The sequence below is a fragment of the Pongo abelii genome, chromosome 1 (genome assembly GCF_028885655.2).
Source record: "Pongo abelii isolate AG06213 chromosome 1, NHGRI_mPonAbe1-v2.0_pri, whole genome shotgun sequence".
Lineage (NCBI taxonomy): Eukaryota > Metazoa > Chordata > Mammalia > Primates > Hominidae > Pongo > Pongo abelii.
In genome coordinates this window covers 157,468,941-157,484,953 of record NC_071985.2, presented here as the reverse complement: position 1 = coordinate 157,484,953, position 16,013 = coordinate 157,468,941, and the positions used below count along the sequence as shown (strand labels likewise).

At 38.3% G+C, this 16,013-nt stretch overlaps 1 protein-coding gene across 7 annotated transcripts in view; it reads right to left on the bottom strand.

Moving 5' to 3' along the window:
- The window catches only part of SLC44A5 (solute carrier family 44 member 5), a 443,676-nt gene that overhangs the window by 347,615 nt on the left and 80,048 nt on the right, over window positions 1–16,013 (bottom strand). For 3 of the 7 annotated variants that reach the window (XM_002810696.4, XM_002810695.4, XM_054532997.2), the window contains exon 2: window positions 8,514–8,595. The exons of the other annotated variants lie outside the window; for them this stretch is intronic. In XM_002810696.4, the coding sequence (XP_002810742.2) occupies window positions 8,514–8,526 (13 nt within the window). In that variant the 5' untranslated portion in view covers window positions 8,527–8,595. The remainder of the gene's footprint in view (window positions 1–8,513; window positions 8,596–16,013) is intronic. 7 annotated transcript variants of the gene reach the window in all.

Genomic DNA, 16,013 nt, shown 5'->3' with positions numbered 1-16,013 from the left:
CCAACTCACTCAGCAGAAACATTTTTAGTAGTTGGCATCTAAGACACCATTCACAATTACTGGAAACCCTTTAAAACACTACCACTTTCATAATAAAAACTCAAGGCCAGGAGCGGTGGTCCACGCCTGTAATCTCAACACTTTGGGAGGCGGAGGCAGGAGGATTGCTTGAGCCCAGGAATTTGTGAGCAGCCTGGGCAACATATCAAGACCTCATCTCTTGAAAAAAAAATTCTTTGAGAAATGGCTATATGCTTGCTAAATCCGATACAGTAGGTAGAAAATAAGTTTAAGAGTAGAAAGGACTTGATTGGGAATTACGGGAATTACAGTTTTGTCACTGCTCAGCTCTGTAACCTTGAGTGAAATTACTTCGTATCTCTCAGTCTAACTTTTCTCTTTTTAAAAATAATCATAATAAAACTAATTTCACAGTGGAGTCCTGAGGATTACATAAAAAACATAGACAAAGTGTCTTCATAAAAATGCCTGGCCCGGCCAGGCGCGGTGGCTCACGCCTGTAATCCCAGCACTTTGGAAAGCCGAGGCGGGCAGATCACGAGGTCAGGAGATCGAGACCATCCTGGCTAGTGCGGTGAAACCCCGTCTCTACTAAAAATACAAAAAAAATTGGCTGGGCGTGGTGGCGGGCGCCTGTAGTCCCAGCTACTCCAGAGGCTGAGGTAGGAAAATGGCATGAACCCGGGAAGCGGAGCTTGCAGTGAGCCGAGATCGCTGCCACTGCACTCCAGCCTGGGCAACAGAGAGCAAGACCCCATCTCAAAAAAAAAAAAAAAGAAAGAAAGAAAAAAGAAAAAAAAAAAAGCCTGGCCTATGATAAAAAAAAAAAAAAAAAACAACTAAATAAATAATAATTATTTTCTTTTCACTAGTAAAGAAAATATCGATGCCAAATGATTTTGAATATTGTATATAGCTTAAAAACTTAAGTAACATGCCAGTGTCTTATCTATGCAACTGTTGTTTGTATTGCTAATTTGAAGCAACTACTATTTATGTATGTAATTATATGTGAAATTTGAATGAATTATAACTCTAGGCAATCATCTAGTTGAACAATTCAAATTGGTACCATAATCTGGATCTCCTTTTCCAGAAACACATTGCAACTTTATTTCTCTTCTAATCAATCTCATTATGATGGAAGAGAAAGAGGGAAAATCTATCCCTCATCAGTTGAATAATAGCAATGTGTTATGGCCTCTTTTCCACTGAGTCCATTTCTTTTGTGTTAGATAACATGTATCTCTCAAAGTATTTTTGCTTATCTGTCTTCTAGAGCCTGCTTATACATCTTATATTGCAAATATATCATTCTATTCAGTTTTAGAAGCAAGTATGTACAATTCTGAAAAAGGAGGAGAGAAAGAAATGCATGCTTGATGCATCTAAGAGAACAGGCAGAAACAGTCTATGGCCAAGGACAACAGCAGGCTTGTCCATCTGCCCATCATCAAACTGAACTATGTCCACTAGTGATCAGCAGGGGGTGGCCAGTGGGCATCACACTAAAATAGAATTTCTGCCATTGGGAATACAAGGTGAGGAGGGAAGAAATTGTTTCAGAATCCATTTCTGCTTTGGCATGATGTATATAAAGAATTGTTGCTTGTTTCTTACACATAAATATAAAACTCCTTTCATTCTTTTTTTTCATTTATTAAACATTCTCTGGATGCCTTTTAGAATCTAGGCACTGTGCTGGCCACTATGAATATAAAGAATAATTTCTTTCTTTAGTGATTCTGTTTTATGAGGGGGACAGAGAAGTAAACAAATAATTATAATACAGTAAGATGACAGCTAATATACATGCAATGTGCTATTGGAACCCAAAGAAAGAAGTAATTAACTATGCAAAAATATAGCTAGTTTACAAATTTGTGAGGCATCTTTGCAAGAGGCTATGCTAATCTTCTCTGTAATAGTCCAGTGTTGATACCAACAGGAATGAGACCACTACAGGAGTGAGACCAACCACAGAAGTAGAATAGAAAATCCCAGAATAAACACATGGATCTTGATGGGTTACGTTTGTCTTACGGTAGGAGAAAAAAGTGTTCATTGTCTTTATCTTCATTTATTACAGTCTTTTTTACGTGTGTGTATGTTTATGATATAATTTTTAACCTTAGTAATAGCATCTAAATGTCTCAACCTCTGTATTCTATATCAGTATGCTTGGGGGTATGACCACTGGAAAACATAGATATAGATATGATATAAATGTAGATATAGATATAGATGCAGATTGTGAAATAGATTTAGATAGCTTCTTGTCTCTGGAAATACTACTTACAATATACTTTTTAAATTTTACAATAAAGCATTGTCTTTTAGGTAATTTCCTAACAGAAAATGAAGATAAGGCATAGCATTTATTGGCACTTAGCAAAATTAAGATGTTAATACAAATAGATCCTTAGTGTGCTTTTAGACATACTATAAAGGCTTCTTTTCGATTACAGAAATGAAGAAGGAACGAATTGAGGCACTCCAATTTAAGCTAAAGTAGAAAGTCTGGGTAAACTGTCGGCTTACTGTTTAAATGTCTGTTGGCTTTGTTACTAGCACACAAATTTGGAAACAAAATTCACATCGGTTTCCGATAAAATTTATTGTTCCTCTTTGAGGCAATTTTTGGTGCTAATTTACCCAAGTCTCATCTTGGGTATCCCAGGCATTCCTCTGTGCTGTTCCTGAAACCATACATTGGCCTGGAGCTATTTGCGTAATAATATTGGTGTTCCTCCTCCATGCCCCAGTCGCAGGAGCCAGTGGCACATTCTGAAAGGTACTCCAAGACATTTGCTTGCCCCAGGAGCACCACGGTTTTAAGCATCAGGCTTAGCCAGGGTCTAAGTCTGCTTTGAAGAACCCACTCCAAAGAGTAACAGCTGTCACTTTTCCTGTCTCTGTCCTGGTGGACACCAAAACTTAAATGGTCTATCCCCTGACGAATTCAAGAGAATATAGTCACATTGCTATTATTATCCATCAATTTTACAAGGCATAAAAAGTCCTAAACTTACCTCTAATCTCTACTTTAGTCAGATAATTGACTTTTTTCACATATCAAAGTTTCATTTGTACCTTACCTACATGTAATGAAAACCACAATGCCTGTGGATATAGCCTAATGTTTTTATTCTTTCCACCTGTCAACTCTGTATAAGTAATTTGAGGTCACTGTTCTCAATGTGTTTCTCTTTTAATAATATCTAGCACAGCTTCACAGGCAACTTTATTTTTAATGAATGTTTTCTGTTGATAGTAGCGGTGCTGGTGGTGTTGCCAGCTTTTCTGTTCCACTCCAACAAGTATCCAAGTGTTGTCCTATAAGTGAATAAAGTTTTGCCAAGATCTATGTTATTTTCTATGACTTTTATTACAAATTTCTAGCCAACATAGTTTTTCATTCCCTGCATATGTAAAAACTGCAAAAAAAATGGAAATGCAAAAAATGCAAAAAAAAGTAAATGCCCTTACACAGTAATGGCTCAAGCCTTGAGTAATGCCTCAAGCCTTGAGTAATGGCTCAAGCCCAAGGAATCTGACTCATAAATGCTACAGAGAAAGTCATTCATTAACTTAAGGTCAAAGTCATGCAAGCTACTTGACAAATAAATGGAGGCCAACAGAAACATTAATTAGTGGAAATGTTTAAAAAGTAGACGTCACTGTGAAAGCAATGGCTTATTTCTGATGATGAAAGGTGTGATATCTCTTCTAGGTTATTTATTAACAATAGCCAATATTCAGAAAAAAAGAGATAAATGAGCAACATGGAAAAGGGCTAGGTAACGTCCAACTTATGAGCAGCTTCAAAACTCCAAGAGCATGCCAGTTGTATAGTTTTAAGAAAGTATTTTCCCTTACAGTATTGTTAGACATGGTAGCAACACTTTGCTTTCAGCTCACATAAGCCAATCTAAACTATAATGTAGTTGAAATATAATATTGCCCTGGTAATTCTATATTAAATTCACCTAAACCTTTGTAACACACTTCTGAATTTCCATCTGTGAATAATAATGAAAAAACACCATTTATTGAGCATTTATGTACTACTTCTCAGGCACTGTGCCAATTTAATCCTTACCTCAGTCTGTAAGATAATTATTATTATTCTCTTTTACAGATGCGCAAACAAATCTAAAATTCTAAAACAATCTGCTATAGGCGTGAGTATGTTAATAATGCTGTATGTGTGTATAAGAGAAAATGTTCTCTAAGTCTGTTGTTCTCCAGTTTTCATACTTAAGAAACAAGAAGCAATCCACAGTCAAAGGGCAGAGGCTCTGGACACAGAATTCCCTGTAACATATTCACAAGATCAGATAAATGCCTCTGTCAGTGACTGTCCATATAGTGCAATGTATTTGCAGCCTTGAGGAACATGTGTAGATTCAAACATATTCTTGGTTCCTCTTTTAAGAATCTTGTTAGACAGACCGTTAGATCTTATTTTTAATAACTCCTAATCTTTTTTATATACTCAGCAAAAGATCAAAGCTGCTGCTTAACTTTAAGCTGTACATTCTGTATTTTCCACCTTAATTTCTACTTATGCCACAATTTTTTTTCATAGCAAGAGATAGATTTACCTTCACGAAGGAATACAATTTGCCCTTAAGGAAATGGTATTCATTTTCAATAAACATTTGGTAAGTAACTACTTTTTTAAAAGTCAAAGACTAAGTCTGAAGAAGGTAAAAAGATGGATAAGACCTAACCTATGCCTGTAAGGGGCTTAAAATCTAACTATGGGGACAGAAACTGAATCAGGGCTAAGTTTGAAGTAAAGCCTCACACTCCCTCTCTGAAGAACAATTTCTGACACAGTATTGTTTCTCTAAGGAGCAAGCTCTAACTTTGTCTCAATACGAGAAAGGGGGCTAAACAATAATCGTCTAGGATAAACTGTTAAAACTGAAAGATTCCGGTTCTACCAATAACTCTTTTTTTTTATTATACTTTAAGTTTTAGGGTACATGTGCACAATGTGCAGGTTAGTTACATATGTATACATGTGCCATGCTGGTGTGCTGCACCCATTAACTCATCATTTAGCATTAGGTATATTTCCTAAAGCTATCCCTCCCCACTCCCCCTACCCCACAACAGTCCCCAGAGTGTGATGTTCCCCTTCCTGTGTCCATGTGGTCTCATTTTTCAATTCCCACCTATGAGTGAGAATATGCGGTGTTTGCTTTTTTGTTCTTGCGATACTTTACTGAGAATGATGACTTCCAGTTTCATCCATGTCCCTACAAAGGACATGAACTCATCATTTTTTATGGCTGCGTAGTATTCCATGGTGTATATGTGCCACATTTTCTTAATCCAGTCTATCATTGTTGGACATTTGGGTTGGTTCCAAGTCTTTGCTATTGTGAATAGTGCCACAATAAACATACGTGTGCATGTGTCTTTATAGCACCATGATTTACAGTCCTTTGGATATATACCCAGTAATGGGATGGCTGGGTCAAATGGTATTTCTAGTTCTAGATCCCCGAGGAATCGCCACACTGACTTCCACAATGGTTGAACTAGTTTACAGTCCCACCAACAGTGTAAAAGTGTTCCTATTTCTCCACATCCTCTCCAGCACCTGTTGTTTCCTGATTTTTTAATGATTGCCATTCTAACTGGTGTGAGATGGTATCTCATTGTGGTTTTGATTTGCATTTCCCTGATGGCCAGTGATGGTGAGCATTTTTTCGTGTTTTTTGGCTGCATAAATGTCTTCTTTTGAGAAGTGTCTGTGCATATCCTTCGCCCACTTTTTGATGGGGTTGTTTGTTTTCTTCTTGTAAATTTGTTTGAGTTCATTGTAGATTCTGGATATTAGCCCTTTGTCAGATGAGTAGGTTGTGAAAATTTTCTCCCATTTTGTAGGTTGCCTGTTCACTCTGATGGTAGTTTCTTTTGCTGTGCAGAAGCTCTTGAGTTTAATTAGATCTCATTTGTCAATTTTGGCTTTTGTTGCCATTGCTTTTGGTGTTTTAGACATGAAGTCCTTGCCCATGCCTATGTCCTGAATGGTAATGCCTAGGTTTTCTTCTAGGGTTTTTATGGTTTGAGGTCTAACGTTTAAGTCTTTAATCCATCTTGAATTGATTTTTGTATAAGGTGTAAGGAAGGGATCCAGTTTCAGCTTTCTACATATGGCTAGCCAGTTTTCCCAGCACCATTTATTAAATAGGGAATCCTTTCCCCATTGCTTGTTTTTCTCAGGTTTGTCAAAGATCAGATAGTTGTAGATATGCGGTGTTATTTCTGAGGGCTCTGTTCTGTTCCATTGATCTATATCTCTGTTTTGGTACCAGTACCATGCTGTTTTGGTTACTGTAGCCTTGTAGTATAGTTTGAAGTCAGGTAGCATGATGCCTGCAGCTTTGTTCTTTTGGCTTAGGATTGACTTGGCGATGCGGGCTCTTTTTTGGTGCCATATGAACTTTAAAGTAGTTTTTTCCAATTCTGTGAAGAAAGTCATTGGTAGCTTGATGGGGATGACATTGAATCTATAAATTACCTTGGGCAGTATGGCCATTTTCACGATATTGATTCTTCCTGCCCATGAGCATGGAATGTTCTTCCATTTGTTTGTATGCTCTTTTATTTCCTTGAGCAGTGGTTTGTAGTTCTCCTTGAAGAGGTCTTCACGTCCCTTGTAAGTTGGATTCCTAGGTATTTTATTCTCTTTGAAGCAATTGTGAATGGGAGTTCACTCATGATTTGGCTCTCTGTTTGTCTTTTATTGGTGTATAAGAATGCTTGTGATTTTTGTACATTGATTTTATATCCTGAGACTTTGCTGAAGTTGCTTATCAGCTTAAGGAGATTTTGGGCTGAGACAATGGGGTTTTCTAGATATACAATCATGTCGTCTGCAAACAGGGACAATTTGACTTCCTCTTTTCCTAATTGAATACCCATTATTTCCTTCTCCTGCCTAATTGCCCTGGCTAGAACTTCCAACACTATGTCGAATAGGAGTGGTGAGAGAGGGCATCTCTGTCTTGTGCCAGTTTTCAAAGGGAATGCTTCCAGTTTTTGCCCATTCAGTATGATATTGGCTGTGGGTTTGTCATAGATAGCTCTTATTATTTTGAGATACATCCCATCAATACCTAATTTATTGAGAGTTTTTAGCATGAAGGGCTGTTGAATTTTGTCAAAGGCTTTTTCTGCATCTATTGAGATAATCATATGGTTTTTGTCTTTGGTTCTGTTTATATGCTGCATTACATTTATTGATTTGCATATATTGAACCAGCCTTGCATCCCAGGGATGAAGCCCACTTGATCATGGCGGATAAGCTTTTTGATGTGCTGCTGGATTTGGTTTGCCAGTATTTTATGGAGGATATTTGCATCAATGTTCATCAAGGATACTGGTCTAAAATGCTCTTTTTTGGTTGTGTCTCTGCCCGGCTTTGGTATCAGGATGATGCTGGCCTCATAAAGTGAGTTAGGGAGGATTCCCTCTTTTTCTATTGATTGGAATAGTTTTAGAAGGAATGGTACCAGTTCCTCCTTGTACCTCTGGTAGAATTCGGCTGTGAATCCATCTGGTCCTGGACTCTTTTTGGTTGGTAAGCTATTGATTATTGCCACAATTTCAGAGCCTGTTATTGGTTTATTCAGAGAGTCAACTTCTTCCTGGTTTAGTCTTGGGAGGGTGTATGTGTCGAGGAATCTATCCATTTCTTCTAGATTTTCTAGTTTATTTGCATAGAGGTGTTTGTAGTATTCTCTGATGGTAGTCTGTATTTCTGTGGGATCGATGGTGATATCCCCTTTATCATTTTTTATTGCGTCTATTTGATTCTTCTCTCTTTTCTTCTTTATTAGTCTTGCTAGCGGTCTATCAATTTTGTTGATCCTTTCAAAAAACCAGCTCCTGGCTTCATTAATTTTTTGAAGGGTTTTTTGTGTCTCTGTTTCCTTCAATTCTGCTCTGATTTTAGTTATTTCTTGCCTTCTGCTAGCTTTTGAATGTGTTTGCTCTTGCTTTTCTAGTTCTTTTAATTGTGATGTTAGGGTGTCAATTTTGGATCTTTCCTGCTTTCTCTTGTGGGCATTTAGTGCTATAAATTTCCGTATACACACTGCTTTGGACTACCAATAACTCTTCGGGAGAGGGGGCAACGCTGGAGAAAGGGAACAGTTTCAGAATTGACGTAAGTGTACCTGCGGATGTTCCTTTACAAACCACATACCCCCAGCTTGCCATGTTCCCAAGAATCACTGCTATTGGGCATCCAGGTATAGAAAGAAAGATTTCATGCGTCTCAGAATCTTGAGATAGGCAAAGACAGAGAACCACAAGGTCTAACATGCTGTAGTTTTCCAGGTGCAGCTTCCAGTGACAACATAGTATATACTCATTTTTCTATTTGTCCTTATTTAATATTAAATAAAAAAGCATATTTGGCACAAAAGTCCACATCAAGAGGAACTTAATTCAAGTAGGTGATTACCTGTGTCATTCATTGAGATAAAAGGCTGTCTCTTCAGAAGTAGGCCTGAATCACTGCAAACTTGAGTTGCTTAGAAAAGAGTCTGTGATAAAAACAAGTATGAAGATAGTTATCTAAAGTAAATTATTTTTATTCATTAACAACTAACCTTTTGGGAATGCTCTCATAACTTTCTGTAATTTACTCTCTTCAAAAACTCAGAGAATTAGCCCAATTCTCTTCTACACATAAAATACTGCAGATATTTTCTGTCTTTGGAGAAGCAGCCTTTCTCCTCTTTTTACTGAAATGAAATTCTTAGTGCCACAGCTTCCTAAATCTATTTCAGTCCTTATATTTATCTTTTATCTACTTTCACACTTCACATTCCACCTGTAAAATGCATCCCTAACCAGTTGATATTCTATCTTATCTTCCATCCACATGCACCATTTAGCATTTACATTTATGTTTTATGTTTTGCTGCCACACTGATTACCAAATGGTGGTGGATGACATTTTTGTTTTGAGTTTAGCATTTTGTTTCTGTTTTAGTTTTAGGGGGAGGGGTTTTTTAAATGGCATTATATGGCATTTAAAATTATATGGCATATCACTCTATAAAAATTTAAGTTAAAGAAAAGCCTTTTTCCAAACTAAGGGGAAAAGCTATTCAATTTTACCACATAGAAACCACTGCTAAAATTTTGGTATTTTTCCTTGCAGCATTATTTTCTATGTATGTTTTTTATCTTTTCATTTTGAAATAATTTCAGACTTACAGAAAAGCTGCAGAAATAGTACAGAGAGTTACCATGTACCCTTCACCCAGCTTCTACCATTAATATGTTAATGACTTTCATAACCATAGTATAGTTGCCTAGATCTTCTACATATATTTTGACAAGGTTGAATTTATATTTTTTGTTCATTGCTTTTTTTGCATTTAATATGATAGCATAAGCATTTATATTAAGTTCTTCAAAAATATTTTAATGTCCAAGTAATGTCATACTATATAAATGAATATTTTAATTAATTATTGCCATACTGTTGGATATTGAGATTGTTTGTGATTTTTTCTATTATTAAAAACTCCCATCAACATGTTATCATTTTTTAAATATCTACTAATTTTATGGGTCAAAAAGGTAGTCTCTCATTTTAAATTGCTTTTTTGTAGTTATTATTGAAGGTGGACATTTTAAATGCTTACAGGTTTTATTTCATCTTTTGTAAACTCTTTATTCAGGCCCTTTTCCATGTACTGATTGGTGTCTGAATGTATTACTTACAAAGTTATGTAAAGCTTACATATTTAAGATTAAGCTTTTGTCTCAAAGATTACAAAGTGTTTTATTGTTTTGTATTCACCTTTTGATTATTTTGTTTTTATTTCAATAATCCAGAATAATTTTGCTGACTGAAAACAACATATCTCTTTTATAGTTGTAATTTGGAATTAAATAATTTTTTTATAAACTAAAACTTCCTTCCATTCTTCAACTCAGTATTTCTCAAACTAAGATCTGTCAACCACTAGTTATCTGAACATGTGACTCTTGGGAATTATAGGAATTTCTTTCCTTAAAAAAGTCTATATATGGGGGAGGAGCCAAGATGGCCGAATAGGAACAGCTCCAGTCTACAGCTCCCAGCGTGAGCGACGCAGAAGACGGGTGATTTCTGCATTTCCATCTGAGGTACCAGGTTCATCTCACTAGGGAGTGCCAGACAGTGGGCGCAGGTCAGTGGGTGCGCACACCGTGCGTGAGCTGAAGAAGGGCGAGGCATTGCCTCACTCGGGAAGTGCAAGGGGCCAGGGAGTTCCCTTTCCTGGTCAAAGAAAGGGGTGACAGACGGCACCTGGAAAATCGGGTCACTCCCACCTGAATACTGCGCTTTTCCGACGGGCTTAAAAAATGGCGCACCAGGAGATTATATCCCGCACCTGGCTCAGAGAGTCCTGTGCCCATGGAGTCTCACTGATTGCTAGCACAGCAGTCTGAGATCAAACTGCAAGGCGGCAGCGAGGCTGGGGGAGGGGTGCCCGCCATTGCCCAGGCTTGCTTAGGTAAACAAAGCAGCCAGGAAGCTCCAACTGGGTGGAGCCCACCACAGCTCAAGGAGGCCTGCCTGCCTCTATAGGCTCCACCTCTGGGGGCAGGGCACAGACAAACAAAAAGACAGCAGTAACCTCTGCAGACTTAAATGTCCCTGTCTGACAGCTTTGAAGACAGCAGTGGTTCTCCCAGCACACAGCTGGAGATCTGAGAACGGGCAGACTGCCTCCTCAAGTGGGTCCCTGACTCCTGACCCCCGAGCAGCCTAACTGGGAGGCACCCCCCAGCGGGAGCAGACTCACACCTCACACGGCCGGGTACTCCAACAGACCTGCAGCTGAGGGTCCTGTCTGTTAGAAGGAAAACTAACAAACAGAAAGGATATCCACACCAAAAACCCATCTGTACATCACCATCATCAAAGACCAAAAGTAGATAAAACCACAAAGATGGGGAAAAAACAGAGCAGAAAAACTGGAAACTCTAAAAAGCAGAGCACCTCTCCTCCTCCAAAGGAACGCAGTTCCTCAGCAACGGAACAAAGCTGGACGGAGAATGACTTTGACAAGCTGAGAGAAGAAGGCTTCAGACGATCAAATTACTCCGAGCTACGGGAGGATATTCGAACCAAAGGCAAAGAAGTTGAAAACTTTGAAAAAAATTTAGAAGAATGTATAACTAGAATAACCAATACAGAGAAGTGCTTAAAGGAGCCAATGGAGCTGAAAACCAAGGCTCGAGAACTACATGAAGAATGCAGAAGCCTCAGAAGCCGATGCGATCAAATGGAAGAAAGGGTATCAGCAATGGAAGATGAAATGAATGAAATGAAGTGAGAAGGGAAGTTTAGAGAAAAAAGAATGAAAAGAAAAGAGCAAAGCCTCCAAGAAATATGGGACTATGTGAAAAGACCAAATCTACGTCTGATTGGTGTACCTGAAAGTGACGGGGAGAATGGAACCAAGTTGGAAAACACTCTGCAGGATATTATCCAGGAGAACTTCCCCAATCTAGCAAGGCAGGCCAACATTCAGATTCAGGAAATACAGAGAACGCCACAAAGATACTCCTTGAGAAGAGCAACTCCAAGACACATAATTGTCAGATTCACCAAAGTTGAAATGAAGGAAAAAATGTTAAGGGCAGCCAGAGAGAAAGGTCAGGTTACCCTCAAAGGGAAGCCCATCAGACTAACAGCAGATCTGTCGGCAGAAACTCTACAAGCCAGAAGAGAGAGGGGGCCAATATTCAACATTCTTAAAGAAAAGAATTTTCAACCCAGAATTGCATATCCAACCAAACTAAGCTTCATAAGTGAAGGAGAAATAAAATACTTTACAGACAAGCAAATGCTGAGAGATTTTGTCACCACCAGGCCTGCCCTAAAAGAGCTCCTGAAGGAAGCACTAAACATGGAAAAGCACAACCGGTACCAGCCGCTGCAAAATCATGCCAAAATGTAAAGACCATCGAGACTAGGAAGAGACTGCATCAACTAACGAGCAAAATAACCAGCTAACATCATAATGACAGGATCTAATTCACACATAACAGTATTAACTTTAAATGTAAATGGACTAAATGCTCCAATTAAAAGACACAGACTGGCAAATTGGATAAAGAGTCATGACCCATCACTGTGCTATATTCAGGAAACCCATCTCACGTGCAGAGACACACATAGGCTCAAAATAAAAGGATGGAGGAAGATCTACCAAGCAAATGGAAAACAAAAAAAGGCAGGGGTTGCAATCCTAGTCTCTGATAAAATAAACTTTAAACCAACAAAGATCAAAAGAGACAAAGAAGGCCATTACATAACAGTCAAGGGATCAATTCAACAAGAAGAGCTAACTATCCTAAATACATATGCACCCAATACAGGAGCACCCAGATTCATAAAGCAAGTCCTGAGTGACCTACAGAGAGACTTAGACTCCCACACATTAATAATGGGAGAATTTAACACCCCACTGTCAACATTAGACAGATCAACGAGACAGAAAGTCAACAAGGATACCCAGGAATTGAACTCAGCTCTGCACCAAGCAGACCTAATAGACATCTACAGAACTCTCCACCCCAAATCAACAGAATATACATTTTTTTCAACACCACACCACACCTATTCCAAAATTGACCACATAGTTGGAAGTAAAGCTCTCCTCAGCAAATGTAAAAGAACAGAAATTATAACAAACTATCTCTCAGATCACAGTGCAATCAAGCTAGAACTCAGGATTAAGAATCTCACTCAAAACCGCTCAACTACATGGAAACTGAACAACCTGCTCCTGAATGACTACTGGGTACATAATGAAATGAAGGCAGAAATAAAGATGTTCTTTGAAACCAACGAGAACCAAGACACAACATACCAGAAACTCTGGGATGCATTCAAAGCTGTGTGTAGAGGGAAATTTATAGCACTAAATGCCCACAAGAGAAAGCAGGAAAGATCCAAAATTGACACCCTAACATCACAATTAAAAGAACTAGAAAAGCAAGAGCAAACACATTCAAAAGCTAGCAGAAGGCAAGAAATAACTAAAATCAGAGCAGAACTGAAGGAAATAGAGACACAAAAAACCCTTCAAAAAATAAATGAATCCAGGAGCTGGTTTTTTGAAAGGATCAACAAAATTGATAGACCGCTAGCAAGACTAATAAAGAAAAAAAGAGAGAAGAATCAAATAGACGCAATAAAAAATGATAAAGGGGATATCACCACCGATCCCACAGAAATACAAACTACCATCAGAGAATATTACAAACACCTCTATGCAAATAAACTAGAAAATCTAGAAGAAATGGATAAATTCCTCGACACATACACCCTCCCAAGACTAAACCAGGAAGAAGTTGAATCTCTGAATAGATCAATAACAGGAGCTGAAATTGTGGCAATAATCAATAGCTTACCAACCAAAAAGAGTCCAGGACCAGATGGATTCACAGCCGAATTCTACCAGAGGTACAAGGAGGAACTGGTACCATTCCTTCTGAAACTATTCCAATCAATAGAAAAAGAGGGAATCCTCCCTAACTCATTTTATGAGGCCAGCATCCTCCTGATACCAAAGCCAGGCAGAGACACAACCAAAAAAGAGCATTTTAGACCAGTATACTTGATGAACATTGATGCAAATATCCTCCATAAAATACTGGCAAACCAAATCCAGCAGCACATCAAAAAGCTTATCCGCCATGATCAAGTGGGCTTCATCCCTGGGATGCAAGGCTGGTTCAATATATGCAAATCAATAAATGTAATGCAGCATATAAACAGAACCAAAGACAAAAACCATATGATTATCTCAATAGATGCAGAAAAAGCCTTTGACAAAATTCAACAGCCCTTCATGCTAAAAACTCTCAATAAATTAGGTATTGATGGGATGTATCTCAAAATAATAAGAGCTATCTATGACAAACCCACAGCCAATATCATACTGAATGGGCAAAAACTGGAAGCATTCCCTTTGAAAACTGGCACAAGACAGGGATGCCCTCTCTCACCACTCCTATTCAACATAGTGTTGGAAGTTCTAGCCAGGGCAATTAGGCAGGAGAAGGAAATAATGGGTATTCAATTAGGAAAAGAGGAAGTCAAATTGTCCCTGTTTGCAGACGACATGATTGTATATCTAGAAAACCCCATTGTCTCAGCCCAAAATCTCCTTAAGCTGATAAGCAACTTCAGCAAAGTCTCAGGATATAAAATCAATGTACAAAAATCACAAGCATTCTTATACACCAATAAAAGACAAACAGAGAGCCAAATCATGAGTGAACTCCCATTCACAATTGCTTCAAAGAGAATAAAATACCTAGGAATCCAACTTACAAGGGACATGAAGACCTCTTCAAGGAGAACTACAAACCACTGCTCAAGGAAATAAAAGAGCATACAAACAAATGGAAGAACATTCCATGCTCATGGGCAGGAAGAATCAATATCATGAAAATGGCCATACTGCCCAAGGCAATTTATAGATTCAATGTCATCCCCATCAAGCTACCAATGACTTTCTTCACAGAATTGGAAAAAACTACTTTAAAGTTCATATGGCACCAAAAAAGAGCCCGCATCACCAAGTCAATCCTAAGCCAAAAGAACAAAGCTGCAGGCATCATGCTACCTGACTTCAAACTATACTACAAGGCTACAGTAACCAAAACAGCATGGTACTGGTACCAAAACAGAGATATAGATCAATGGAACAGAACAGAGCCCTCAGAAATAACACCGCATATCTACAACTATCTGATCTTTGACAAACCTGAGAAAAACAAGCAATGGGGAAAGGATTCCCTATTTAATAAATGGTGCTGGGAAAACTGGCTAGCCATATGTAGAAAGCTGAAACTGGATCCCTTCCTTACACCTTATACAAAAATCAATTCAAGATGGATTAAAGACTTAAACGTTAGACCTCAAACCATAAAAACCCTAGAAGAAAACCTAGGCATTACCATTCAGGACATAGGCATGGGCAAGGACTTCATGTCTAAAACACCAAAAGCAATGGCAACAAAAGCCAAAATTGACAAATGAGATCTAATTAAACTCAAGAGCTTCTGCACAGCAAAAGAAACTACCATCAGAGTGAACAGGCAACCTACAAAATGGGAGAAAATTTTCGCAACCTACTCATCTGACAAAGGGCTAATATCCAGAATCTACAATGAACTCAAACAAATTTACAAGAGAAAAACAAATAACCCCATCAAAAAGTAGGCGAAGGAGATGAACAGACACTTCTCAAAAGAAGACATTTATGCAGCCAAAAAACACATGAAAAAATGCTCACCATCACTGGCCATCAGAGAAATGCAAATCAAAACCACAATGAGATACCATCTCACACCAGTTAGAATGGCAATCATTAAAAAATCAGGAAACAACAGGTGCTGGAGAGGATGTGGAGAAATAGGAACACTTTTACACTGTTGGTGGGACTGTAAACTAGTTCAACCATTGTGGAAGTCAGTATGGCGATTCATCGGGGATCTAGAACTAGAAATACCATTTGACCCAGCAATCCCATTACTGGGTATATACCCAAAGGACTGTAAATCATGGTGCTATAAAGACACATGCACACGTATGTTTATTGTGGCATTATTCACAATAGCAATGACTTGGAACCAACCCAAATGTCCAACAATGATAGGCTGGATTAAGAAAATGTGGCACATATACACCATGGAATACTATGCAGCCATAAAAAATGATGAGTTCATGTCCTTTGTAGGGACATGGATGAAATTGGAAATCATCATTCTCAGTAAACTATTGCAAGAACAAAAAACAAACACCGCATATTATCACTCATAGGTGGGAATTGAACAATGAGACCACATGGACACAGGAAGGGGAACATCACACTCTGGGGACTGTTGTGGGGTGGGAGGAGGGGGGAGGGATAGCATTGGGAGATATACCTAAAGTATA